General features: G+C 47.9%; 2 protein-coding genes and 1 pseudogene across 3 annotated transcripts; 1 reads left to right on the top strand and 2 right to left on the bottom strand.

Annotated features, from left to right (window-relative positions):
• Positions 1-234: 234 nt before the first annotated feature.
• On the bottom strand, positions 235-2,037 carry LOC125528674 (uncharacterized). The gene has a single exon (XM_048693120.2). It carries the CDS (start codon positions 1,954-1,956, stop codon positions 559-561), a length of 1,398 nt encoding a protein of 465 aa, XP_048549077.1. The 5' UTR covers positions 1,957-2,037; the 3' UTR covers positions 235-558.
• A 109-nt stretch (positions 2,038-2,146) lies between these two features.
• On the top strand, positions 2,147-3,918 carry LOC125538696 (uncharacterized). The gene is made up of 5 exons (XM_048701971.2): positions 2,147-2,292; positions 2,432-2,496; positions 2,704-2,792; positions 2,873-2,970; positions 3,612-3,918. The coding sequence occupies exons 2-5, from the start codon at positions 2,487-2,489 to the stop codon at positions 3,733-3,735; spliced, it is 321 nt and encodes a 106-aa protein (XP_048557928.1). The 5' UTR covers positions 2,147-2,292; positions 2,432-2,486; the 3' UTR covers positions 3,736-3,918.
• Positions 3,919-12,305: 8,387 nt separating this feature from the next.
• LOC147992584 (uncharacterized) lies at positions 12,306-17,644 on the bottom strand (annotated as a pseudogene). The gene is made up of 2 exons (XR_015615375.1): positions 16,312-17,644; positions 12,306-12,779 (listed from the first exon to the last, which is right to left on the bottom strand). The product of XR_015615375.1 is annotated as an uncharacterized LOC147992584 (transcript).
• Between the last annotated feature and the right edge of the window lie 3,987 nt (positions 17,645-21,631).

Genomic DNA, 21,631 nt, shown 5'->3' with positions numbered 1-21,631 from the left:
GTGATTGATCGCCGTAATTAGATATGAAAGCATGAATTCTGTGTTATTCAAATTGGATAAGCACATGAAGTAAATAAAATGTTGGTAAATCATTCTTTGGTTCTATACCTGCTGACTGTCACAGATGTTGGATCATGTAATAGTCCAGATGACTGTCAAAGATGAGTACCTGCTATCCAGAATCATCAATAAGCTACTATTAAAAGGGTGCATTATTGAAGACAGACCAACACGTGAATGGTAGTATCAGACTCGCACAAAATTGTTGCATACCAGATGGATTACAAAAGATGAAAAGAAAAACAGTTCCACATAACTTTTACCACAAAGGTTTCAGCTACTAAAATCTGAAGAAACTACCTCCAGAAATTCCCCCTCGCCCCCGTATTACACCCAGCAGTATAATCTCAAGTGCAATCTCCTAATACAAAACAGAAGCAGATTCGACAGTAATCATATTAACCAGCTTAACTATGCATGGAACATGCAGCTTGGTCTCAATTCAAGAGATTGGCATTCAACTGACAAGCATCAACTTCAGGAAAAACAACTACAGCCTTAGACCCTTGCCCTGGATCTCTTCATCTTATCACCACTTGATTTCTTCCCCCTGCTCTTCTTCTCTTCCTTGTCAGCTATAAGGGCAGCAGGAGTGCTTTCCCCATCAAAAAGGATTTCACCATCATCAGAATCACCCTTCAGGCTCTTCTTCTTCTTCCCTTTATTCTTCTTGCTGCCAACATCCTCCACCTCCTTGGGTGCTTGCTTGTCCTTACTTTTCTTGTTGCTGGCTTCCTTCGATGCATGCTCACTCTTCTTACCCTTCTTTTCTGCAGGACTGGCATCATCCTCCACCTCCTTGTCCAATGCACGCTTCTTATCCTTGCCCTTTTTTGGGGTCTTCAGGTCTTCACCAGCAGAAAGCTCCTCAACCGACTCCTTCTTCCTCCTCTTCTCAGTCGCCTCTGGGGCTTCTTCCATCACAGCATCTTCAGTCTGATCCTTCTTGTTCCTTTTCCTCTTGTACTTCAAACCTTCAGCTCCACCATTGGCATCTTTCAGCGCCTTCATCTTCTTGTCCTTGCGCTTGCTGCCAGTCCCAACTTCTGCAGCATCGATGACCTCTCCGGCACCAACTCCTGCTTCCAAACGCGCAACCGGAGCCTCAATCTTCATGCCCAACTCCGGCACAACCTGGTAAATTGGCAGGGCAACCGAATCCACAGCCTTCAAATGCAGAGCCCTCACGTTTTCCCACTTCTTGGGCACCTTCTCCACGGCGGCCTCCACTGCCGCCATCACATTGTCAACAATCTCCTCCTCCTCCATGTCCAGCCTGCCCACCTTGATCCCCGAGCAGGTCCCGGTCCGCAGGTACAGGAAAGTGGAGCTGAGGACCTTGCGGACCTGCTCCGGCCAGCCGGCGCGGGTGAAGTCGACGGCGATGGGGGCCTTCTTGGTGGAGTAGAAGGACTTGCCGAGGAGGCGGGGCAGCATGGGGAGCAGGGCGCGGTCGGCGAGGAAGAGGTCGTAGGAGGCGGCGAAGCGGCGGCGCGACTCGTAGGGGCGGTAGTCGGTGCGCAGGGCGGAGAAGGGGACGACCTCCGAGACGGGCAGCTTGAGGGACCTGGCGGCGTCGAGGATGGCGGCGGCGGCGGGGGAGCCGGAGCCGGCGCGGTCGTCGGAGATGACGCAGACGGAGGCGGCCGAGTGGGCGACGACGGGGTGCGGGAGCGGGAGCAGGTGCGGCTTGGTGGTGGGCTTGGGCGGGACGCGGCGGAGCGAGAGCTGGAGCACGACGAGGTCGTCGCGCTCGTCGGCGAGCAGGTTCGGCGGCGCCTCGGCCGCGCGCTGCCGCATCCACTTGGTGAGGGACGCCACGGCGCTGGCCGCCGTCGCGCGCGGCACCTCGTGCGCCGCCTTGTCCTTCAGCTGCGGCTGCGGCGGCGGCGACATGGCAGCGGCTGTGGCGGCGGTTTAGGGTTTAGAGTGGCGGCGGGAGAAAGACGAGAGGAGGACGGGAGGAGCCGGGCTGCGATGCGAGACCTTATTATATGTGAGACGAGACTGCACCTTACGCGGCCCATCCTGCGGGAATGGCCCAGCCCAATTGCCCAAAGGTCGTTCGGACGTACCATTAGCTAGCCCAGCCCATTTTGTTAGCCCCCTTTCCGATCGAGAAGCCTCTCGCTCTCCTCCTTCGCTGGCCGGCTTCATCCATCCGCCCGCGCCCGCGCCGTCCCTCGCTCCGGCGTGAAGAGTTCTCAAGGGAACCGCGCAGACTCCACCATTGTGAGTGTCTCATCTCCTGGCGTCATGAGCTTTGGTGGGCGAATCTGTGCATGGCATTGGGCTCGCACCTGACCTGTTCGATGAAATGCGCATGATGTCTGCACCTTGCTTGACTTGTGCCGCCTTGTGTCACCTGCAGTGTTGGTGCTTTGCAAGCGCCGGCATCAACATCTGGATCCTCAAGTGCTTGGGAAATGAGTGCGGGTGAGGACGCGTCTTTCCGATTCATCTCCTATGCAATGCTCATGTCATGCATGTAGTGGGTTCATGCTCACTCTTGTTACATTTAGATATCTGGCGGTGGCCAACAAATTTGTGCTCCGTCAGCGTGTTACCCGTCATCTACCCCATCACTAACTTGACATCATAGATCGTATACCAGCCGCTGCATAACCTTGTGACTTCTCACAGGCGGCGCGTTTGGTGGAAACAGGGGAGCGAGGCCTGTACCTCCTGAAAAAGGTGTATTCCCCCTCGATCACTTGCATGAGTGCGACCTGGTAAGTTGCGATCACTCTTGTTTTTCTCGTAGGGGTGTAATGTTTAGCAAGTGTTATATGAGAGTTGCCTGTTCAAACAGGAGAAGAAGGACTATCTTGCTTGCCTGAAATCGACAGGAGCTCAGTCTGAAAAATGCCGGATGTTCTCGAAGAAATACTTGGAATGTAGGATGGAGAGGTTACCATGCTTATCCCTCTGTACTAATTTCAGAACTACTGTACTGTAGTGATGTAGCTGACTCAACCTGTTTTTATTTCGCACATCCACCAATTTATGTGTAATGATTTAGGGTGCACTTGCCTCGAAAGCAAACTTAATATTGACCTCACCAGGCAAGGACAGGTGTTTGGTACTTCAACAAAAAATTAACTTTGCCAAGCAAGCTAGCATGGGCAAGAAAATCTTGCCACAGTAGAAATACAGTTTATTTATTGCCGCAACATCATGTCCTGAACCGTTTTTAGTAGTTGAGTGAGGAAACAGTTTATTGCTTCATTAGCCTACAGCAAACCAAGCCTGGACTCCTTACATGTTTGGTTATTTGCCTCCTCTGGCGCAACACATGTGTAATGTGCTATATCCAGGTTTGTCTACTTGTTTTAGCCTTCTAGGAGATGTTTAGTGCTTGCAGTAGTCGATATTTCTTATGAATGTTATAAGCTCAAGTTCTGACTTGCATTGTGAAGGGTTCTTGCCAACTTTGACATCTGAAATTCACTGTTCAGGCTCATAAGCAAGATGCTTTTCATTTTTCATTTTTGGTTTGATGCTGCTCTATCTAGTAGGATTTCTAATCACGATATTCTTTTGCAATCCAGGAACCTGATGGCAAAGCAGGATATGTCGGAGCTTGGGTTCAGTAACACAGACGTTGTGGTTACACCTTCCGAGAAGAACAGCAAACTGGAGAGCCCAACAAGTGATTCAAAAGAGAAGAAATAGCTGTTCAATTTGCAAGTTCCTTATCTGACGGTTAACATCATTCGGTACTTCAACACAAGTTTTGGGAAGCACTGCCTCCAGAAATTAAGGAGTACCTCCGTCTTAAGGGCAAAATGGTAACCATGAGAGTATGTAATTCCTTGGATTAAGATTAAATAAAAAAGAAAAATAACTTACTTACTAGTGTTGCTGAACCTAATAATCATGAGTTGCGGAGGTGACCAGACCACCGACAGGCTCGAGAGCGTTCCTAAAATCAGCACCTTCCGTTCATGGTTGATTGTTTTTTTTAAGAAATATCTAAATTTCCTATGGCATGTATTTTCAGCGGCATAATAAAGTCTGGTAGAAACTGATGGTAACCCCTAAACAATGACACGATAATACGGCAGGCCACCATGCCTCTTCATGGTGGCTGGTACTGGAATTGATGTGCTAACTGCTTATAATTTTGTATCGAGGAAACATGTTATCCGTGGTCTCTCTGCAGTTATTTTTTGACCCCGTCGGTCCGATGCTTTTCCTTGCTCCTGTAAATCTGTTTCAGCCACATTCGATGATATTTCCATTTTGGGGGTGAAAATATCTGTCGTGTTTTTTTATATCTTGGCGAAAATCAAATCTCCTAGCTGTACCAAATAATATTTCCATTTATTGGGTTTGGACTTGTGTACTCTATCAGAACTAGAGTATAAATACCACCAGATTTCATAAGGAGCAGCTCAATGATCCAACCATTAGTCAATACTCTACATCCTTCTCAATGATCCAACCATTAATCAATACTTGTCATTTAGTAGCATAGTTTTCTAATCCGGAAGGTTGTAAGTGACAGATTAAAAATGAGCACGTTGATTAAGCCCAAGTTTACTGCCAGCAAGGCACAAGCTTCATTTACAGAGGAAGCACACCACACCCAAAACACAAAGTAGCACAAACAAATTCACTTCACTTTATTTACAGAGGAAGCATGTTGATCGTTTTGCTGCACCTGACTGGGCTGATTAGTTCCATGCAGCATGCAGCAAGATCACAATCACTCTGACAGTCGAAATTAACCTACTGTCTGTACAGAAACTAAATGTTGGTACTGCTCTTGCTACCTCATCTGACAGACGCACCGATCATTGTCAGATCAAGCCACACCAGATAAGCTCCAGATCAGAGCTGTCCCAGAGCTAGGATTTGCACATGCAGATCTAAGTAATGCAGAACGATACTTTTTTAGAGAAAAGGCCTTGGCCCGACTTTATAAATAAAGCCACACGGCAGCGTCACAGACCCGAATAACCCAAACAGTTAGCGAAACACCGCGAATTCAGCGAACGAAAGCCTGGAGCAGGCGAAAGAAGTTTCAGAACGATACATGGCACCCAGCCATACCCGGCGCGCAGGCCGGAAGGGGAAAGGAGACTACCACCAAAGAGACAGAACCACCGCAGCAAAGATCATCCGTTTGGGCCCAGCCCTGAGAAGAAGGATGCCGAAGCCCGAATTTTGGCGATGAGCACGTCCAGGGCATCCCGATCGTCTTCTTTAGTCAATAATCTCCACTGCTGCAATATGATACAAGATTTGAGAAGAACGTCAGCAGGTTTAGATGGAAAGATATGTTCAATAGTAAATTTGTTCCTAATAGTCCAAAGAGCCCAACATAAGGCACCCAATCCAACCCAGAACACCCTCTTGGTGATCCCAACCAGAACCTTGGCTAGGGTCCTAAGCTCAGAGAAGGACGAGGGATTCCAAGAGACCTGAAGCCATGAACTGACACAGTTCCAAACGAACTTAGCCAGGACACAATGGAAAAAGATATGATCCATGTTTTCCAAAGCACCACAGAGGTGACAAAATTCCGATCCCGGACCATTGCGCTTGTGAATCTGGTCAGCCGCAGGAAGCCGGCCTCTGAAAGCTTGCCAAAGAAATATCTTAATCTTAGGAGGCACTTTGGACTTCCAGATATTAGAGAATCTATTCGAGGGGGTACCTCCGATTAGCCTAGAGTAAAGTGACTTGACCGAAAATCTGCCAGAAGATGAATGAGGCCAAACAATAGAATCCGGAGCCTCCGAGAGCACAAGGAAGAGGGCAGAAAGACTTTGCCAATCCTCCAACTCTTCAGGAGACAGGGAGCGGCGAAAAGTCAGGTCCCAATTATTATCCGCCACCTCTGCGATGGAGATGTCCGGCTTAGGACAGTAAGAAAACAAAACCGGGAACTGAGCAGCCAGAGGAGCATCCCCACACCACCAATCCCGCCAAAAACAAACAGACCTACCATTGCCCACGATAAATTTAACATGCTCCAAAAAAATTGGTCTGACTTTGACAAGGTTCTTCCAGAATTGAGACCCTCGTCTAGCAGAAGCAAACAAGGGGCTAGATTGAGGGAAATACTTGGCCTTGATGATAGAGTACCAAAGAGAATCAGCCCCAGTAGTCATAATTTTCCACCACCACTTAATTAATAAGCATTTGTTCATCACCAACGTATTAATAATGCCTAACCCCCCAAGGTTCTTAGGCCGACACATAAGCTGCCACTTGACTAGTCTATATTTCCGCTTATTATCCGCCGTATTCCAATAAAATGCACCTCTGTGTTTGTCAAAGCCAGCGTGAGTGCCAGCCGATAGGAGATAAAAGCCCATAAGGAACATAGGAAGGGATGAAAGACAGGAGTTGATTAAGGCCACCTTGCCAGCGTTAGTATTGTATCTGCCGCGCCAAGGAAGGACCCTGTTCCCCACTTTAGCGACAGCCGGGGCAAAGTCCTTAGCAAGAAGTTTAAGAGGGGAAATTGGGAGGCCCAAATATTTGAATGGAAAGGAACCTAAAGAGCAGTTAAGAAGCCTGGCCACACGCAAGGCTTCCGCATCATCAACACCAGTAACTAGAACCTCACTCTTGGAGAAGTTAATCTTCAAGCCAGAGACCGCTTCAAAGCAAAGAAGGATGAATTTCAAATTGGCAATACACGCATCATCCAGCTCAACCATAATGATCGTATCGTCGACATACTGAAGGTGAGAAACCCCTTCTGGAATTAGATGAGAGACCACCGGACTTATGTGACCACATTGAGCCGCCCTCATGAGGATACAGGAAAAGGCATCAGCCACAAAGTTAAAAAGAACAGGGGAAGCAGGATCCCCTTGACGAAGACCCCTGCCATTGGCAAAAAAATTGCTAATATGCCCATTCACCGACACGGCAGTGTGGTCCCCAGTGACCAACTGCATGATACAATGCACGTAAGCTCCATCAAAACCTTTCGCGAGCAGGACCTGCTTCAGAAAAGACCAACTGACCGAGTCGTATGCTTTCTCGAAATCTAACTTAAGAATAATCGCTTTAGAGCTCCGAGAGTGCAGATCATGCACAATTTCGTGCAAGGAAAGAATACCATCTAAAATAAAACGACCCTTAATGAAAGCAGATTGGAAGGGGCTAATAACTCTATGAGCAACAGGAGAAAGGCGGTTAGCAAAGCCCTCAGCCGGGAATTTGGCAAAATTATTAATCAGAGCAATAGGACGAAATTGAGAGATTAAATCAGCCCCCTTGACCTTGGGAATCAGAGTAATGACGGCGTAGTTCAAGCGGGAAATATCGATATAACCAAGGCAAAAGCCCTGTATGACACTGCAAACCAGCTGCTTTAACTGAGGCCAGAATTTTCGGAAGAAAGGGATAGAAAAGTCGTCAGGCCCGGAGGCCGCATTCGGGTTAGCAGAGTTAACAATGTCCCAGATTTCCTGATCAGATAGGGGGATCATCAACGAGGCGTTGTCCTCGGCCGAAACTTTTAAACCCATGTTCCAGAGAGAAGGGGAGATCGAGAAGCCCGAAGGAGGTTTCGCCCCAAGCAAAGAAGAGAAGAAGTCCCGCACGTGATCCATAATAACAAATTGGTCCGAAGACCGCGCACCATTGATGATGAGATTGTTGATGCCACAACGCCTCCTCCGACCGTTCGCTATGGCAAAAAAATAGGCAGTGGGGGAATCACCTTTAACCGTCCAATTGAGCGTACCCCGCTGACGCCAATACACCTCAGCTTGATGGTGCAACTGCAGTAAGGCAGCCTCGAGGTTATACCTCACAGACCACCCATCCTCGGATAGTCCAGCAGAGTCGACAGTCAAGTCTAGGGCCGAGATTTGGGTCTCGAGAAACTCTTTGGAGCGGCGCTCCTCCGCCACGCGATTCCGAGACCAGCCTCTAAGAAACTTACGCATATTGTAGGAGCAAGAGTGCCAATCATCCAGAGGACCGAAAGAGCGCGAATTAGAGGAGAGCAGGTGGGATATCTTCACGGCTAACATATCACAAAAATCATCAACGAGAAGCCAAGAGGCATCAAATTGAAATCTGGCCGGGGGTCTAAGGTTAACAGAGCCATCGTCAACAATTAGAGGGGTATGGTCAGAACCGACAATACATTTGGCACCAAGGGAAGCCCTAGGAAAGAGGGAGTCCCACCTAGGACATATGAAAACTCTATCCAGAACAGATCTAATAGGGATAGCCTGGTGATTGGACCAAGTAAAGCGGGCTCCAACCCGGGGAAGTTCACGAATAGCATTGGAGCTAATAAACTCGTTAAAAGCATTCGCCAAAGGCCAAGAGAAAATATCGTTGCTTTTATCAGAAGGGTAGCGAAGGAGATTAAAATCACCTCCGATAACCATCGGGAGGTTACAAGATTCGATCTTCACAAAAAGTTCGTTAAGAAACAAAGAAGCAATAGAGTGGTCAGCAGGCCCATATACCACGATTACCTCCATGAGCGTATTCAGCGCTTTAAGACAGAGTACAGCACTAACCCAAAAGATCCCATGGTCATAGGCAACAACATCAAAAATGCCCTTATTTGAACCTATCAAGATCCCACCCGAGTGGCCCGAGGAAGGTAAGACATGCCAGTCAAATCTATCCATACCCACGATAGCAGAAAGTTCATTAGGGGAAAATGATTCCTTAAAAGTTTCAACCAACCCCACGAAGTCAATAAGGTTCGAGCGGATCATATGTCTAATTTGGTCACGACGCCCCCTAGCGCCGAACCCTCTAATATTCCAAAATAAAGCTTTCATTTATATGAAAGATTCTTAATGCGGAGACTAGACCTGCTAGGAGCCGCGCAGGTTTTAACTCTTTTAGAAGTGCCCCTCCTGGAGGAACAGGGCTGGGGCTGGCCATAACCAGCACCCACACCCGCCTCCGGACCTAAAGGATTGATAGAAACAGTAGCGTCAGAGGCAACGGCCTCTTTGGCTTTAGCAATGGCCGCCTGAGCCACCTCGTTAGCCCGAATACTTGTAAGAAGAGAACTAGGAGAACCAACATTAGGATCAACCACCACTCCCACATCCGACATGACTTTAAAAAGATGATTATCTGAGAGAGTAGGTAAAACCAGGCGAACCGGAGAAGAACCAACGGACTGAGAGGGATGAGTACCTGGGGTAGGAAGATCCTTCGCGACAGTCCGCTTTTCCGCCCGCTCCAGAACAGATCCACCCGAGTTGGCCACCCTCCGGCCTTTCCGAGCCGTAGACACCGGCGACCGAATCGCCTGCGCCCGCGGCAAGGGGGAGGCTGAAGATGGACCAGAGCGAGACATGGACCCGAGATCCTTGTCGAGACAACGGCAGACACCGGTAGTGGATTGTTTAGATCCCAGAGAATTCCTGCTCTTAGCTGAGAATTTGCGCACCGAGGATTTCTTCTTCCGCTGAGACTAGGCACCCACCGCATCACGCTCAGGGGAGGCAGGCAGATCCTCAATCCCGGAGCGAGTGGGGGAGATCGGGCAAGCCGGGAGGTTGGAGCAAGCACCAGACATGGGGGTAGCCGACACTGGCGGGATCTTCAGAGAAGCATCATCAGGAGCATCCACCATGGAATCAGAAGGAGGGATCGCCAAAGCCTCCCGAGGGCCAGCACCAGAGGGAGCTTGAGACTGGAACAGTTCCCTTTCAGACTCAGCCAAGCCATCCCATTCAGATTGGGTGAAACGGAGATTGGAGCCATCACTCTGGTTGTTCCCACCCATCTATCCATCCCCGTCCTTATCGTGTTTATCCGAGGGATTAGAAGGAGGAGAAGGGGGAGGAGGGGGTTGATAGGCAGCCGCCCCCTCCACCCGCACCCTGGGCCTGATACCGTTGGGAGAGGGGGAAATGTCGACCGAACCATGAACACGACCCGGATCCAGACACCAAATCTTCATCCTAGCGGGGCCAACCTTATTCAGAGATTCCATATCCACCTCCACGGGCTTCCCAATAAGAACCCCCACCGCCATGAGAAAGGCAGATGAGCGGAGTCCAGCTGGTAAATCATCAATTAGAACCCAGACCTGAGAAAGAGGGCCAACCGCCGTACCATTACAAGATGTCGGCTTGACCGAGACGACCAGTTGGTTGAGGGGAAGGTAAAGCTAGTGCAGGAAGCAATCATCCGCAGAAACTCCTTGGAAGGGAACACGACTGAAAACTCATGATCAGAAATCTGGGCCACTTGCCAATCCCATCCAGCCTCATCCAAGATCCGGAGCCCATTGAGTAAGGTCTGGGGAGAGATCTTCTGGTCCTTCACCGAAACAATAGCAGCATTCAAAAGCGAGGGGGCCACCTCCAGAGTAGGCAGATCGGAATCAAAAGCAAAGAAGGCACAACCAGGGAGGCCAGTGCCAAACTGGAGGAGCGAGGGAGGTTTTAGTCTATTAGAGCAGTTGACCGTGAGGTGCCCCTCAGATCGGCAAATCAGGCAGAACGGGGGGTTGGTACAACGAGATTGAAAGTGGTTGGGTTGGTGGCAGGCGAAGCAGGTGAGCGTCGAAGAGTTGCTGTTGGAGGCAGATGAAGGGCGGGGATGCGGAAGGGGAGGAGGAGGAGGCAGGATCCCGTCCCCCACCACCGGAGGGGAGGAAGATCCAGGGAAGGGGCCGGAGGGGCGCCGCGCCGGCCCCATGAATGACCGAGGCGGCGGACGGGACCCCACGCCCGCACCATCCGGACGAGGGGGAGGGAGGAAACGCCCCGGGGCAGGCGCGCCACGCCCCGCGCCAGGCACAGGCAAGGATCCCGAAGAGGAAGAACCCCCACCACCAGAGGCCGCCACCACATCCCATGGATCCACCACAGGAGGAGGAGAAGGACCAGACCCAGGACGCGGAGGGCCAGAACCAGGGGCGCGTCCCCGCTCCGAGCGCTGCGACCACTCCGGACCCGCAGTCCAGGCCGCACGTTCCCGAGCCGCCTGCTCGCGGGCCGCCTGCTCCGCCTCCAGCTTGGAGCGAAGCTTGGCCTCGAACTCCAGATCCACCGCCGACGCAGGTGACGCCTCGCGCGGCCGCTTACTGCCCGACACGGCCTCGCACGACGAGCCCCGAGATTTGTCCATGGAGAGCACCGCAGTAAAGGAGAGGAGAAGGGGGGAGGGCTAGATCTGACGAGACGGCGGATGGGAAAGCGGTGGCGGCGCAGATCTGCAGCGGAAGCCGGAAACCCTAGCAAAGGGCGAAATGAGCCATGAGGGATCCATAAGTAGCCGGTCGAAGCCGTGCCCACCTGGGCCCGGCGGGTTGAATGGGCCAACGAAGAGGAGGGAGGAGGCAGCACAACGGGTATCCTAACTGGGCCAGTAGAAATTAGAGGGGGAAAATCGACGATGGACGAGAGAGGGGAAAGAGAGGGCCTACCTGGTGGGACAATAGCGAGAGGCCCAACAAGCCCACCAGAGGGCGCATCCAGCGGCCCACTAGCCAATGAAGCGGCCACCAGATCTAGGTCAAGCATCATCGGCGGCACCAACCGTCCCGGGAGCACCGCCGCCGGCGGCGCAGCAGACGGGGAAGCACCACCGGAGGAAGAGGATGATGGGGAGCCACCAAGCACCCCATCAAGAGCGGCGCCCAGAATCCCCGAACTAGAAGAGGCAGCCGAGCACTTACCGAACTTGCACCGACGACGAGAAACCCGGATCCAGCCAGCATCGGGCTCCGCAGTCGCCAGAGGCCGTCCCCTCCCACCAGGAGCAAACTTGCGCGGAAGAGGCGCAGGAGGAAGGGCCACCGGCCGCCCCGGATCCGCCGGCGAGCAGCGCGGGGAGGGAGGAGCAGACCACGGCTCATCCTCAACGGAGGCGAGAGCCCAAAAGCGAGATCCCAATGCGGGCAGAGAAGAGGGAGGAGGGGAAGACAGCACCGACACGCGGGCAGGGGAAAGGGGGAGGGTCGCATCAGCGGGGGGAGGGGAAGACGCCCGGGCCGCCACCGGCGACGGGGAGGGGGATGGAGGGGTGGGGGTGGATGGAGAGTGCCTCGGGCGAGAGGGGGAGAAGGGAGAGCCATTGCCCCAATTTGATCGCAGTTGGTCTTTGCTATCCCCCAGAACGATACTCCCAGTCCCAGATAAATGCTATTCATGCTGTGAAAGTTTGCAGGTAAAAAATTAGCCCAAAACAGACGAGGCTATAATTCATCAAGCAACTTTTCCTACCATCACCATCCCGTCAGTAGGCGTGGCATTCATGTACTACGATATATTGTGCACGACTGAATCATCTCTGCATGCAAATGCAACCAAAGTAAGAAAAATAAAGGCCGACTATTGACGGACCCTTGGCATATCACCTGGTCTCCAAATTGCGCCTCACAGGCTTGTAGCAATAACAGCTACGGCGATGTGCAGACACACTGGACAAGGTCAGAGTCAAATTCTTTGACTTGCTACACAGCCTTAATTAACCTACTGACTTCAGAAACTAAACACCCTGTCAATGCTCTTGCTATATACTACTGCCTTATCCGGCAAATGCGCCAATCATTTGCCAGATCAAGGAACACAAGCGAAACTCCAGGCTACAGCCAAACAGAGCGAACAGCGCCCTACTACAGACCAACCAGTAGCAAACTCTCCCGTTGCAGCACAACCTTGATCAACATTCAGCATTAGCACCATCGCCGGTCCTCAACTCACCATCTGCTCACAGCGCCTCCGCGCCATGTTCCATCACCGCTTCCTCAGTGCCTGAGCAAAAAAGAACAAACTGTAGGTTTACATTGGGCAACACTTGGTGAATCGCTTAAGAGGAGAACGTTGGAAGAAGCAGAATAGCTGAGGTAAGATACTACGGCTTAATACGAACCACACACAAGACATGGGAAAACAACCTTCAGAGCTCTTTTACCCATGTCCCATGGTCCAGCACTCGCTTAAGGTGATTCCTTACCATTGTAATTTGCAGTACAAAAGTAAATACATAGCCACACCAAGGCATGTAAACATTCAGAAATGGATCATAGAAGAATTTAGAAATCATCAGAGAGATGGTGGCGTCATGCCACAAGACTTCAGTATACCAAATTTCTAACTTAAGTCAAGAGAAACATACTCAGGGATCTCAGTAGTGACAATCAACAAAACATGTGTGTCATGTACCATTCCAGAAAGACTGATTACTTGCATATGGCACACGCCTTGTAGGACTGAGATAAGGACACGTGAGAAGCTCAAACTATCTAAAAAATATGGTTGCCTTGTCTCTAATTGATCTTGTGAAGCTTATATCACATCAAACAGTTCCTGAGCACAAGCTATTTTTGCAGTTTGAATGGCAACACCCCTGAGCAATTTTTTGCGCAATTATAGTCCCATGAGAAATTAATCGAGCTCACCAGTTCAATATATGCTCACATACACAAGAGATGCATTAGTGGTAGAATTGTTGATTTTATTTGCAACCATATCATCTATGCTTCCTTATCTTAATCGATTAAGAGGAAAACACGGGAAGAAGCAGAATAGTTGAGGTAAAATACTATGGCTTAAAACAACCTTCAGAGCCCTTCTGGACATGGTACAATTGGTAATATTGACCGCAAGGCGCAAGCATTCGCTTTTATATGTTTAGCCTTGTAATTTGCAGTACAGGGGTAAATACACAAGACACATGTAAACATTCAGTTCAAAGAGGGCATGTAAACATCCAGAAATGAATCATGGAAGAAGTTGAGGGTCATAAGAGAAATGGTAGTGTTATGTTGCGGGGCTTCATAAGTTACAGAGAAGTATTACTAATTTTCTAATTTCAGTCAAGAAAAACATACTCAGGGATCTCAGTAGCGACAAGCAACAAACTACGTGTCCTCTGTCATTCTAGAAAGGCTGATTACTTGCATTTGGCATATGCCATGCAGGACTGGGGTAAGGACAGGTGAGCAGCTCAAACTATCTAAATAACATGTTTGCCTTGCCTCTAATTGATCTTGAGAAGCTTATTTCAAATCAAAAAAATCCTGAGCACAAACTATTTTGCAATTTGAATGGCAACACCATTGAGCAATTTTTGGGGGAATAGTAGTCCCTTGAGAAATTAATCAAGGTCGCCCCTTCAATCCATGCTCACATACACAGGAGATTCATTAGTGGTAGAATTGTTCAAGTTTTTATTTGCCACAATACCATCCATGCTACCTTATATCTATCTGGAATCAACATGGCAGAATAAATATGTAGGTGTAAAGATGACCAAAGGGATTTTGCTAGCTACCTCATTATATCCAACAAAAGAATAGCAGACAAGCTAAGTCCCGCTAACTGGAATAAATCTTTCCAAGGTGGAAAAATCCAATGATGCACACAATTTTAAATTTGTATTCCTTCTCACAGGGTCCGTCTCTGTAGTGTAAAGTAGTACTCCTTACTTGCTGTCTAACTGCTGAAAATATATGCCCATGTAGACACATTACAAGGTGATTTGGAAATGGCATTGCCATACAAATGACCACCCTATGCAGAAATCATTTCATTAGCATGTAGGTGCAACTAGCATATTTCTTTCCTTTCTTAATTACACCACCGAAGGAGCTCTCCTAGAACAAGTAGCTAAAGCATAATCAGCAGTCTTAGCCGACCCAGGTTCGAATCTCCAAAAGCATAAACGTTGTAGTGCGCGTGAATAGCTGTAATGAAGCATAAAAATATGTCTTTTTTACACAAGCCACAAAAGATGTCCTTCTTCATCGAAACTTGGTGCACGCACATATAATGTCCGGATTTACACGCGAGATTTTTTCTCAATTTTTTTTAACTTTTTAAAATGTGTATTTAGACAATTGGTGCATATACACCTATGAGTCAAAGTGAATTTCCGCTATCATGTACGTAGTTCTGTCCTCTGACAGCAAAATGTACACTATCTAGACAACAAACCAATTTTTTTTCAGTGGAAATAAATAGTTTCTCTACAACAAACGTAAAACTATTTATTTCTCTATAACAAACTGACATGTACAAAAGGTGTGACAGCGACCTCTCCCTACGGGTATTGAGACACAGTGCGACATTAAACAACGGCCGTATTGCTCCCATTAAACAATGCCGCGCCAATCACGAGACCGAGACGTGTGGTGCTGATTACGGGGGGCATCTACCGCCCGGTTCCAAACGTTTGCTCCCCCTCAAGCACTCGCTTTATATTTTTGCCACTGGAATTTGCAGTGCAAGAGCAAATACATAGCCACACAAAGGAATGTAAACATCCAATTCCAATAAGGCATGTAAACGTTTAGAAATGAATCATGGAAGAACTTACAGATCATAAGAGAAACTGTAGCATCACTCACGTTGTGGGACTTTATAAATCACCTAGTAGTATACCAATTTTCTAAATCAAATTAAGAGAAACATACTCAGGGACATCAGTAGAGACAACCAACAAACTACATGTGTCCTCTGCTATTCTAGAAAGACTGGTCACTTGCATTTATCACAAGCCTTGCAGAACTGGTATAAGGACAGGCGAGAAGCTCAAACTACCTTTAAAAACATGGTTGCCTTGCCTCTAATTTATTGAGAAGCTTATTACAAATCCAACAAATTCTAAGCACAAGAGATTTTTGCAATTTGAATGGCAACAACCATTGTGCAATTTTGGGGGGAATAGTAGTCCCCTGAGAAATTAATCAAGCTCACCCCTTCAATCATACATAGGAGACGCATTAGTGGTACAATTGTTCAGGTTTTTATTAGCAACCATACAATCTATGCCTTCTTATATATATATATCTAAAATCAACGTCGCACAATAAATATGTAGGTTAAAAATGACCAAAAAGGACTTCGCTGCCTCATTATATACATCAAAAGAAAAGCAGACAAGGTAAGTCCTGCTAACTGGAATCAATGTTTCCAAGGATGAACATAATTTCAAACTTGTATGGTTGTATTCCTTCTCCATTAGCTTGACAAAAAAATTGCTTCTGCAAAATAATTGTTGTGATCTTAGTGTTTTGTTCGAGTTCACAATGTCTCAAAAAAGGTGCATGTAGTGTTTAAGATCCTTTCTCTTGTCTGATTACCTTAAAGTAGCACTTAGGACAGGCTGAAAAATAAATTACAACCATGTTCCATAGCTTGATCAGCTTTGCAAAAGTACAGAAGTAACAACTACCAAACATGTACACAAGAATTAGTGATCACAATAACTAACTATCAAACATCAAGATGTAAGATAACTGTGGAAGACAAGGGAATAACTAGGAAGCAACAGAAGGTTTACCACTTGGTACTGTCGGTGACGACAACGATGATGGATAGTTGCTATATTCATGGTCATCCACTGTGTAAGCACAAACTCTCTCAAATTGTAATGTTCTGATGTCCAACGTGCATAAGCCTGGCCCAAGCAATGAGTTCCCCCAGTGATTCAGGACCAAGTACTTCCCTATTGAACGTCTGAGCACATACCCAGAGCCCGGTGAGGGTGAGATTATCTTCTCCTTCTGCCAATGGCTGGAACCCCCACCATTGTTTCTCCAAATAGTATACACGCGGTCAGATGTGTCATGTCCACGGACAAGCATCCCAGGCCTGCCTTCTCCTGCCTCCACCATAATTATATCAAGACCCGATGCACATTCGAATTCGGATGGGGGGTCAGCAATGGAGAACTCCATCCTCTGGGTGTCGAGCACCAATATTTTCATTTTGTACTCGAACATTGTACTCTGGGCGTGCGACAGCCAGTAAAAGCAGCCATATGCGTATTGGCGCCAGTAGAAGAGAGTCTTCTCTGCCGACAAAGCACTGCAGCTGTGGGATGCAATGGCTCGCCATTGTCTGGTGCTGGAAGAGAAGACAAAGGCAATGAGCTTAGCTTCACACTGCACCATACACATGACTCTGAATGATGTCTCTTCCGTATCTGCTGCTGCCTCGTCTTCATCACCGGAAATCAGGAAAGCCTCTCTCAAGAATGGTTCCTCCACCGTAGCAGCTAGGTGGTGAGGGATTGGTGGAAGCAGAAAGGTATCGCCGGTGCAGGGGGTCGCACACCGCCATGGCTCCACAAAAATATCCTCGGGGGCCGAGGAGGACGCGGCCGTCGCGGATGTCCTGGATGAACCAGCAGGTAGTGGGGGCTGGGGAAGGGACGAAGGAGAAGGTGAAGTCGGCGGCGAGGGCAACGGCGCCGGCTACTGACGCGGAGGGGTGAGGCGGCTCAGCGGGGTGGAAACCGGTGTTTGTACTGAGGAAGCCGAGCAGGGGCGGGGCGTGGAGCTTGCGGTACTGGCGGAGGAAGGAGCGGTCGGCCACGACGCGGCGGAAGGAGACGCAGGCGGCGGAGGCGCGGAGGAGGTCGGTTGGGGTGGGCAGGTGGAGGAAGATTTGAGCCAGGAGCTCGTCGGGGATCGGCAGAGAGGCCGTGGCCTGTGGGCCATGCCGCCGCGGATGAGTAGGGGGCTGGCAGCTGCGCTCGAGGATGGCAGATTCCAGGCGGTGGGCCGCCGCGTTGCCGCCCATCCCGGCGCCGGCGGTGAGAGAGAAACCCTAGTCTGCTGGTCTCGGCTGTGGACTGCGCGAGGGAGGGATTTTGGAGGAACAAACAAGACGGGAGGCGCTTATGACCGGAATTTGGACATTTTGAAGGGCCCTTTGGCGAATGTACAAGGTTCCATTTCATCCCGTTCCTACAAGTTTGTGCTTTTTTTCCCCTCAAATATGCACGAGTGTGCGTATCATATATACTGGTATTATAAAAGAAAGGAGATAAGAAACCCCGTCACAAGTAATTTACATGCTATGATTGCAGTGCAAATCACACCTTACTCCACACGTTACAAAACTCTGGGGACTACTCACTATGTGCCTACTCTACGCCGCTACAAGAAGACGTCTAACTCTTCTCGCAACACACGTGCTTGTTGCCAAATCCTACATGTAGTCGCTCTACGGCGCAGTATCTGTTGTTGTCACGGTGTCACTCCATCAAATACTATGGCGTTCTGATGCTTCTACATCTTCCATGTGCTAAGGAGACAAATGATGCGCACCATCTTCTCCTGGCGGCCCCGATGCCCCTTCCTAGTGCGCCACTCCAACAATGACTCTCTCACTTGTGACGCGCCTTGTACCATGCCTAAGGCCGAAATGACCTTGGTCCACACTTTTCGAGCAAAGACGTAATCAATGAGGAAATGGTCGATTGTCTCTCCGTGTTGGTCACAGAACAAACATGAGACTTGATGCAGGAGGCCTCTGCACGCCAATCTATCTGGAGTCCAACATCGGTTCTTGATTGCAAGCCATGTGAAGAAAAGACATCTAAGTGGAGCTCGCGATTTCCATGTGAACGAAGCGGTGGGCGATACTCCATAGCCGCAAATTTTGTTGCATAGGACGATTTGGCAGAGTAGTGGCCTTCTTTCTCCCAAGACCAAATAATACGGTGTCTCTTCTGATAAACGAGATGAACCGTCGCAACCAAAGGCCAAATGGTCATATACTAACCCATAATTTCCACGTCCATTAATGGCACAACATCCCGTGCCCATCTGCCCTCGGTTGGGGCTTTGAAGATAGTACATGAGCTCTTCGTGTGATTGGAAACTCGTTCATACGCTTGCGGTGCTAGCTCCTGAATTCGAAAGCCATTGAGCCATCGGTCCTCCCAAAACAGTGTGTCACATCCATCGCCCATCTCAGCTCGAGCTGCCGCTTGGAATATTTGCTTTTCTTCTTTCGGAACCGAGAAGATGAACTCAAACCAAGGCCTACTCCAATCCGCCCATTGCAACCATAGCCATTTGGCCTGCAGAGCCACATTCATCCAGCGCATATCGAGCACACTGAGGCCACCAGCCCACTTTGGCCTACAAACTATCTCCCAGGACACAACACACTTGCCCCTTCCAGCCTCAGCCTTGCCGCACTAAAAAAACCTGTGACAGATCTTAACCAATGTTGCAATTGTCTTCAGAGGGAGGTCCATGGCAAGCATCGAGTGAATCGGGATCACATAGAGGACTGACTGTACCAACAACTGCCTACTGCTCTGCGGTAGCGTTGCCGCTTTCCAGTGAGGCAAGCACACGGCAAGGTGACCTACGACGCCCTTAAACTGAGCCACCATTTGCTTCCTATGGATAATAGTAGACCGAGATACTTGCATGGGAAAGTCATGCCAGAACAGCCAAGTGTTCCACATACCAAGCTCATCTCCTCCTGAGAGCAGCGGATCGGGATGGCTGCACTCTTTTTCATGTTGATAAAATGAAAAAAAAACATTACTCTTGAAGAATGAAGTTTCCTATGAAATAATGAATTAGTGGCATCGATATAACTCTTGAAGAAGAAAAGGGAAATGAAAAATAGACAAAAAAAGTTCCTTTTTTTCAAAGGTGAATTAATTAGTGGCATTGGTTTTACACTTCAAGAAAAAAAGTAAAGCAAATAATGACAATATTTACACACAATTTACACATAAATTGCATTTTTTAATAATACGCAATAAATAAATAATAGTGAAATTTTCATGAACAGTTCTTGAATGAATCAGTGGCACTGGTATTACCCTTAAAGAAAACAAAATGCGAAAACATCACTCAACTTTGCACTTGTATTGGATTTCTTTTTATGCAAAGAATACTCATATAATAATGCAATTTTCACACATATTGTATATTATTTGTGTGTAAACGTTTACAGTGACCTAACATCTCAAAAATACCCACAAAATTAAAACATCAACTAACAAAGAAAAGGGAAAAAGAAAAGAGAAACACGTAAAAATAGAAAACAGAAAAAAGATAAAGGGTGAGAGGAGAAGGGTAGGAGTCAGATGGGCTAGATAGAGGCAGCCTGTGAAGGAATTGACTGACCCAAAAAATGGTTCGGTAAAAAAAATCAGCCCAAAACAAGACTACACCACACACAACAGAGAAAAAAAAACATGAATCTTTAAGCAACAATCAACGTTCAGAAAATCGATTGACCCAAATTCAATTCACAGAGGATTTACATATAGCTAAAGTGTTTTTAAATGTTGATGCAGACTTGGCATTCATTTTTAACGGATATACTTTACATCATGAGTTTTTTTTAGAAAACCCAATGGCTGTCTTCTGTTCCATAATTCTTGTCGCGGTATTAGTTTAAATTGAACTAAAATCATGACAAGAATTATGAAACGGAGGAAGTACTTTGGTTTACCAATTCCATGTAGATAATGTCCTCTAATTATGTGTTTCTAATTATACGAGCATTTGTTACACCAGATGAGTATAGCATATGGCTCACTGTGTGACATGTTTCTTTTGTCATCAGTAGATGGCATGGAGAATACAACTATACAAGAACATGTAGTTTCCTCTACTAGTATTTTGTAGATGCTCATGCCAAGAAATCATCTGTTCTTTTGCCATGTGATTCTGTATATATGTTATCAACTATCAAGCAAGGTGCAAGTGCAACCAATCACAAGCAGAGTAGAGTAGATGGCATAAGATTCCGATAACTTCTGTCAGAAAACTGACATTCATTCATACAATATCCTGTCTTTGAGAGGGAGAGGGAGAGTGTGTCATGTGTGTCACTGACGAAATGAGTGCTTCTTCTAGCTAGCAGACACACGGGGAGGTGCAGGTGCGATTGCAGCAGCGATATGGATTTTTTTTCAAAAAGGGGGATTCCTCGGTCTCTACATCAGAACGATGCATACAACCATATTTATTAAAAATAGTAAATAAGGTTTAACAAGGTCTTAAAGTCTGCAGACAAAAAGAGCGGCAAGCTCACCAAGAGCCTCCATGCCAAAACAGAAAGTCTAAGAAGCCACAACCGGCTGGCAAATTAACAGATAGGTAAACTAATCGCCTATCCTATTACATGACCGCCATCCAAACCGGTTGAAGATATCCCACGCTACCATCTCCCACCGGACAGATCCAGTAACCAAGCGCTTCCTGGCCTCCGTCGGAGTGAGTAAGGACCATATACGGATCAGCGCAGTAGCCCGAAATAAAACCTGCAAAAAATGAATAGTTGTTGTTCTGTTAAAAGCCAAATCATTTCTGCAGTTCCAAATTGCCCATAACAACGCACAAACTCCTACACGAATGTGTCTAGCTGTTTCGGAGTCTATCCCAGCAAGCCACGTCCCGAATAACGTGTTGTTCGAATTCGGGGGAGTAATGTTAAAGGCAATTTGCACAGAGCGCCACAAGCCTCGTGCCAACGGGCAGTCAAAGAAGAGGTGCTTAATGGTCTCCTCCCGATCACAGAAACTACACCTAGTAGAACCTGTCCAGTTACGCTTAACTAGATTGTCCTTTGTTAAAATTACTTGTTTATGTACAAACCACATAAACACTTTAATCTTTAAGGGGACCTTAACTTTCCAAACCTCTTTGGAACTAGGAATCACACTTGAGTTAATGATATCAATATACATCGATTTAACTGTGAAATCCCCAGATCTAGTAAGCTTCCACCACAACTGATCGGGCTGAGGATTTAACTGAACCCCCATCAATCTCTGAACCAAGTGAAGCCATGCTTCCCATCGGTCCCCCACAAGCACCCTCCTAAACTGAATGTTG

This window comes from Triticum urartu, chromosome 1A (assembly GCF_056163025.1).
Source record: "Triticum urartu cultivar PI428250 chromosome 1A, HENAU_Tu73, whole genome shotgun sequence".
In the NCBI taxonomy this organism is placed as follows: Eukaryota; Viridiplantae; Streptophyta; class Magnoliopsida; order Poales; family Poaceae; genus Triticum; species Triticum urartu.
This window is presented reverse-complemented; position numbering and strand designations above follow the sequence as displayed.

Coding starts and splice junctions, on each gene's coding strand:
- LOC125528674 (XM_048693120.2), bottom strand. CDS start 1,956: ATGTCGCCGCCGCCGCAGCCGCAGCTGAAGGACAAGGCGGCGCACGAG.
- LOC125538696 (XM_048701971.2), top strand. Junction 2,793..2,872: donor ACTTGCATGAGTGCGACCTG/GTAAGTTGCGAT, acceptor CTGTTCAAACAG/GAGAAGAAGGACTATCTTGC. Junction 2,971..3,611: donor TTGGAATGTAGGATGGAGAG/GTTACCATGCTT, acceptor TTTGCAATCCAG/GAACCTGATGGCAAAGCAGG.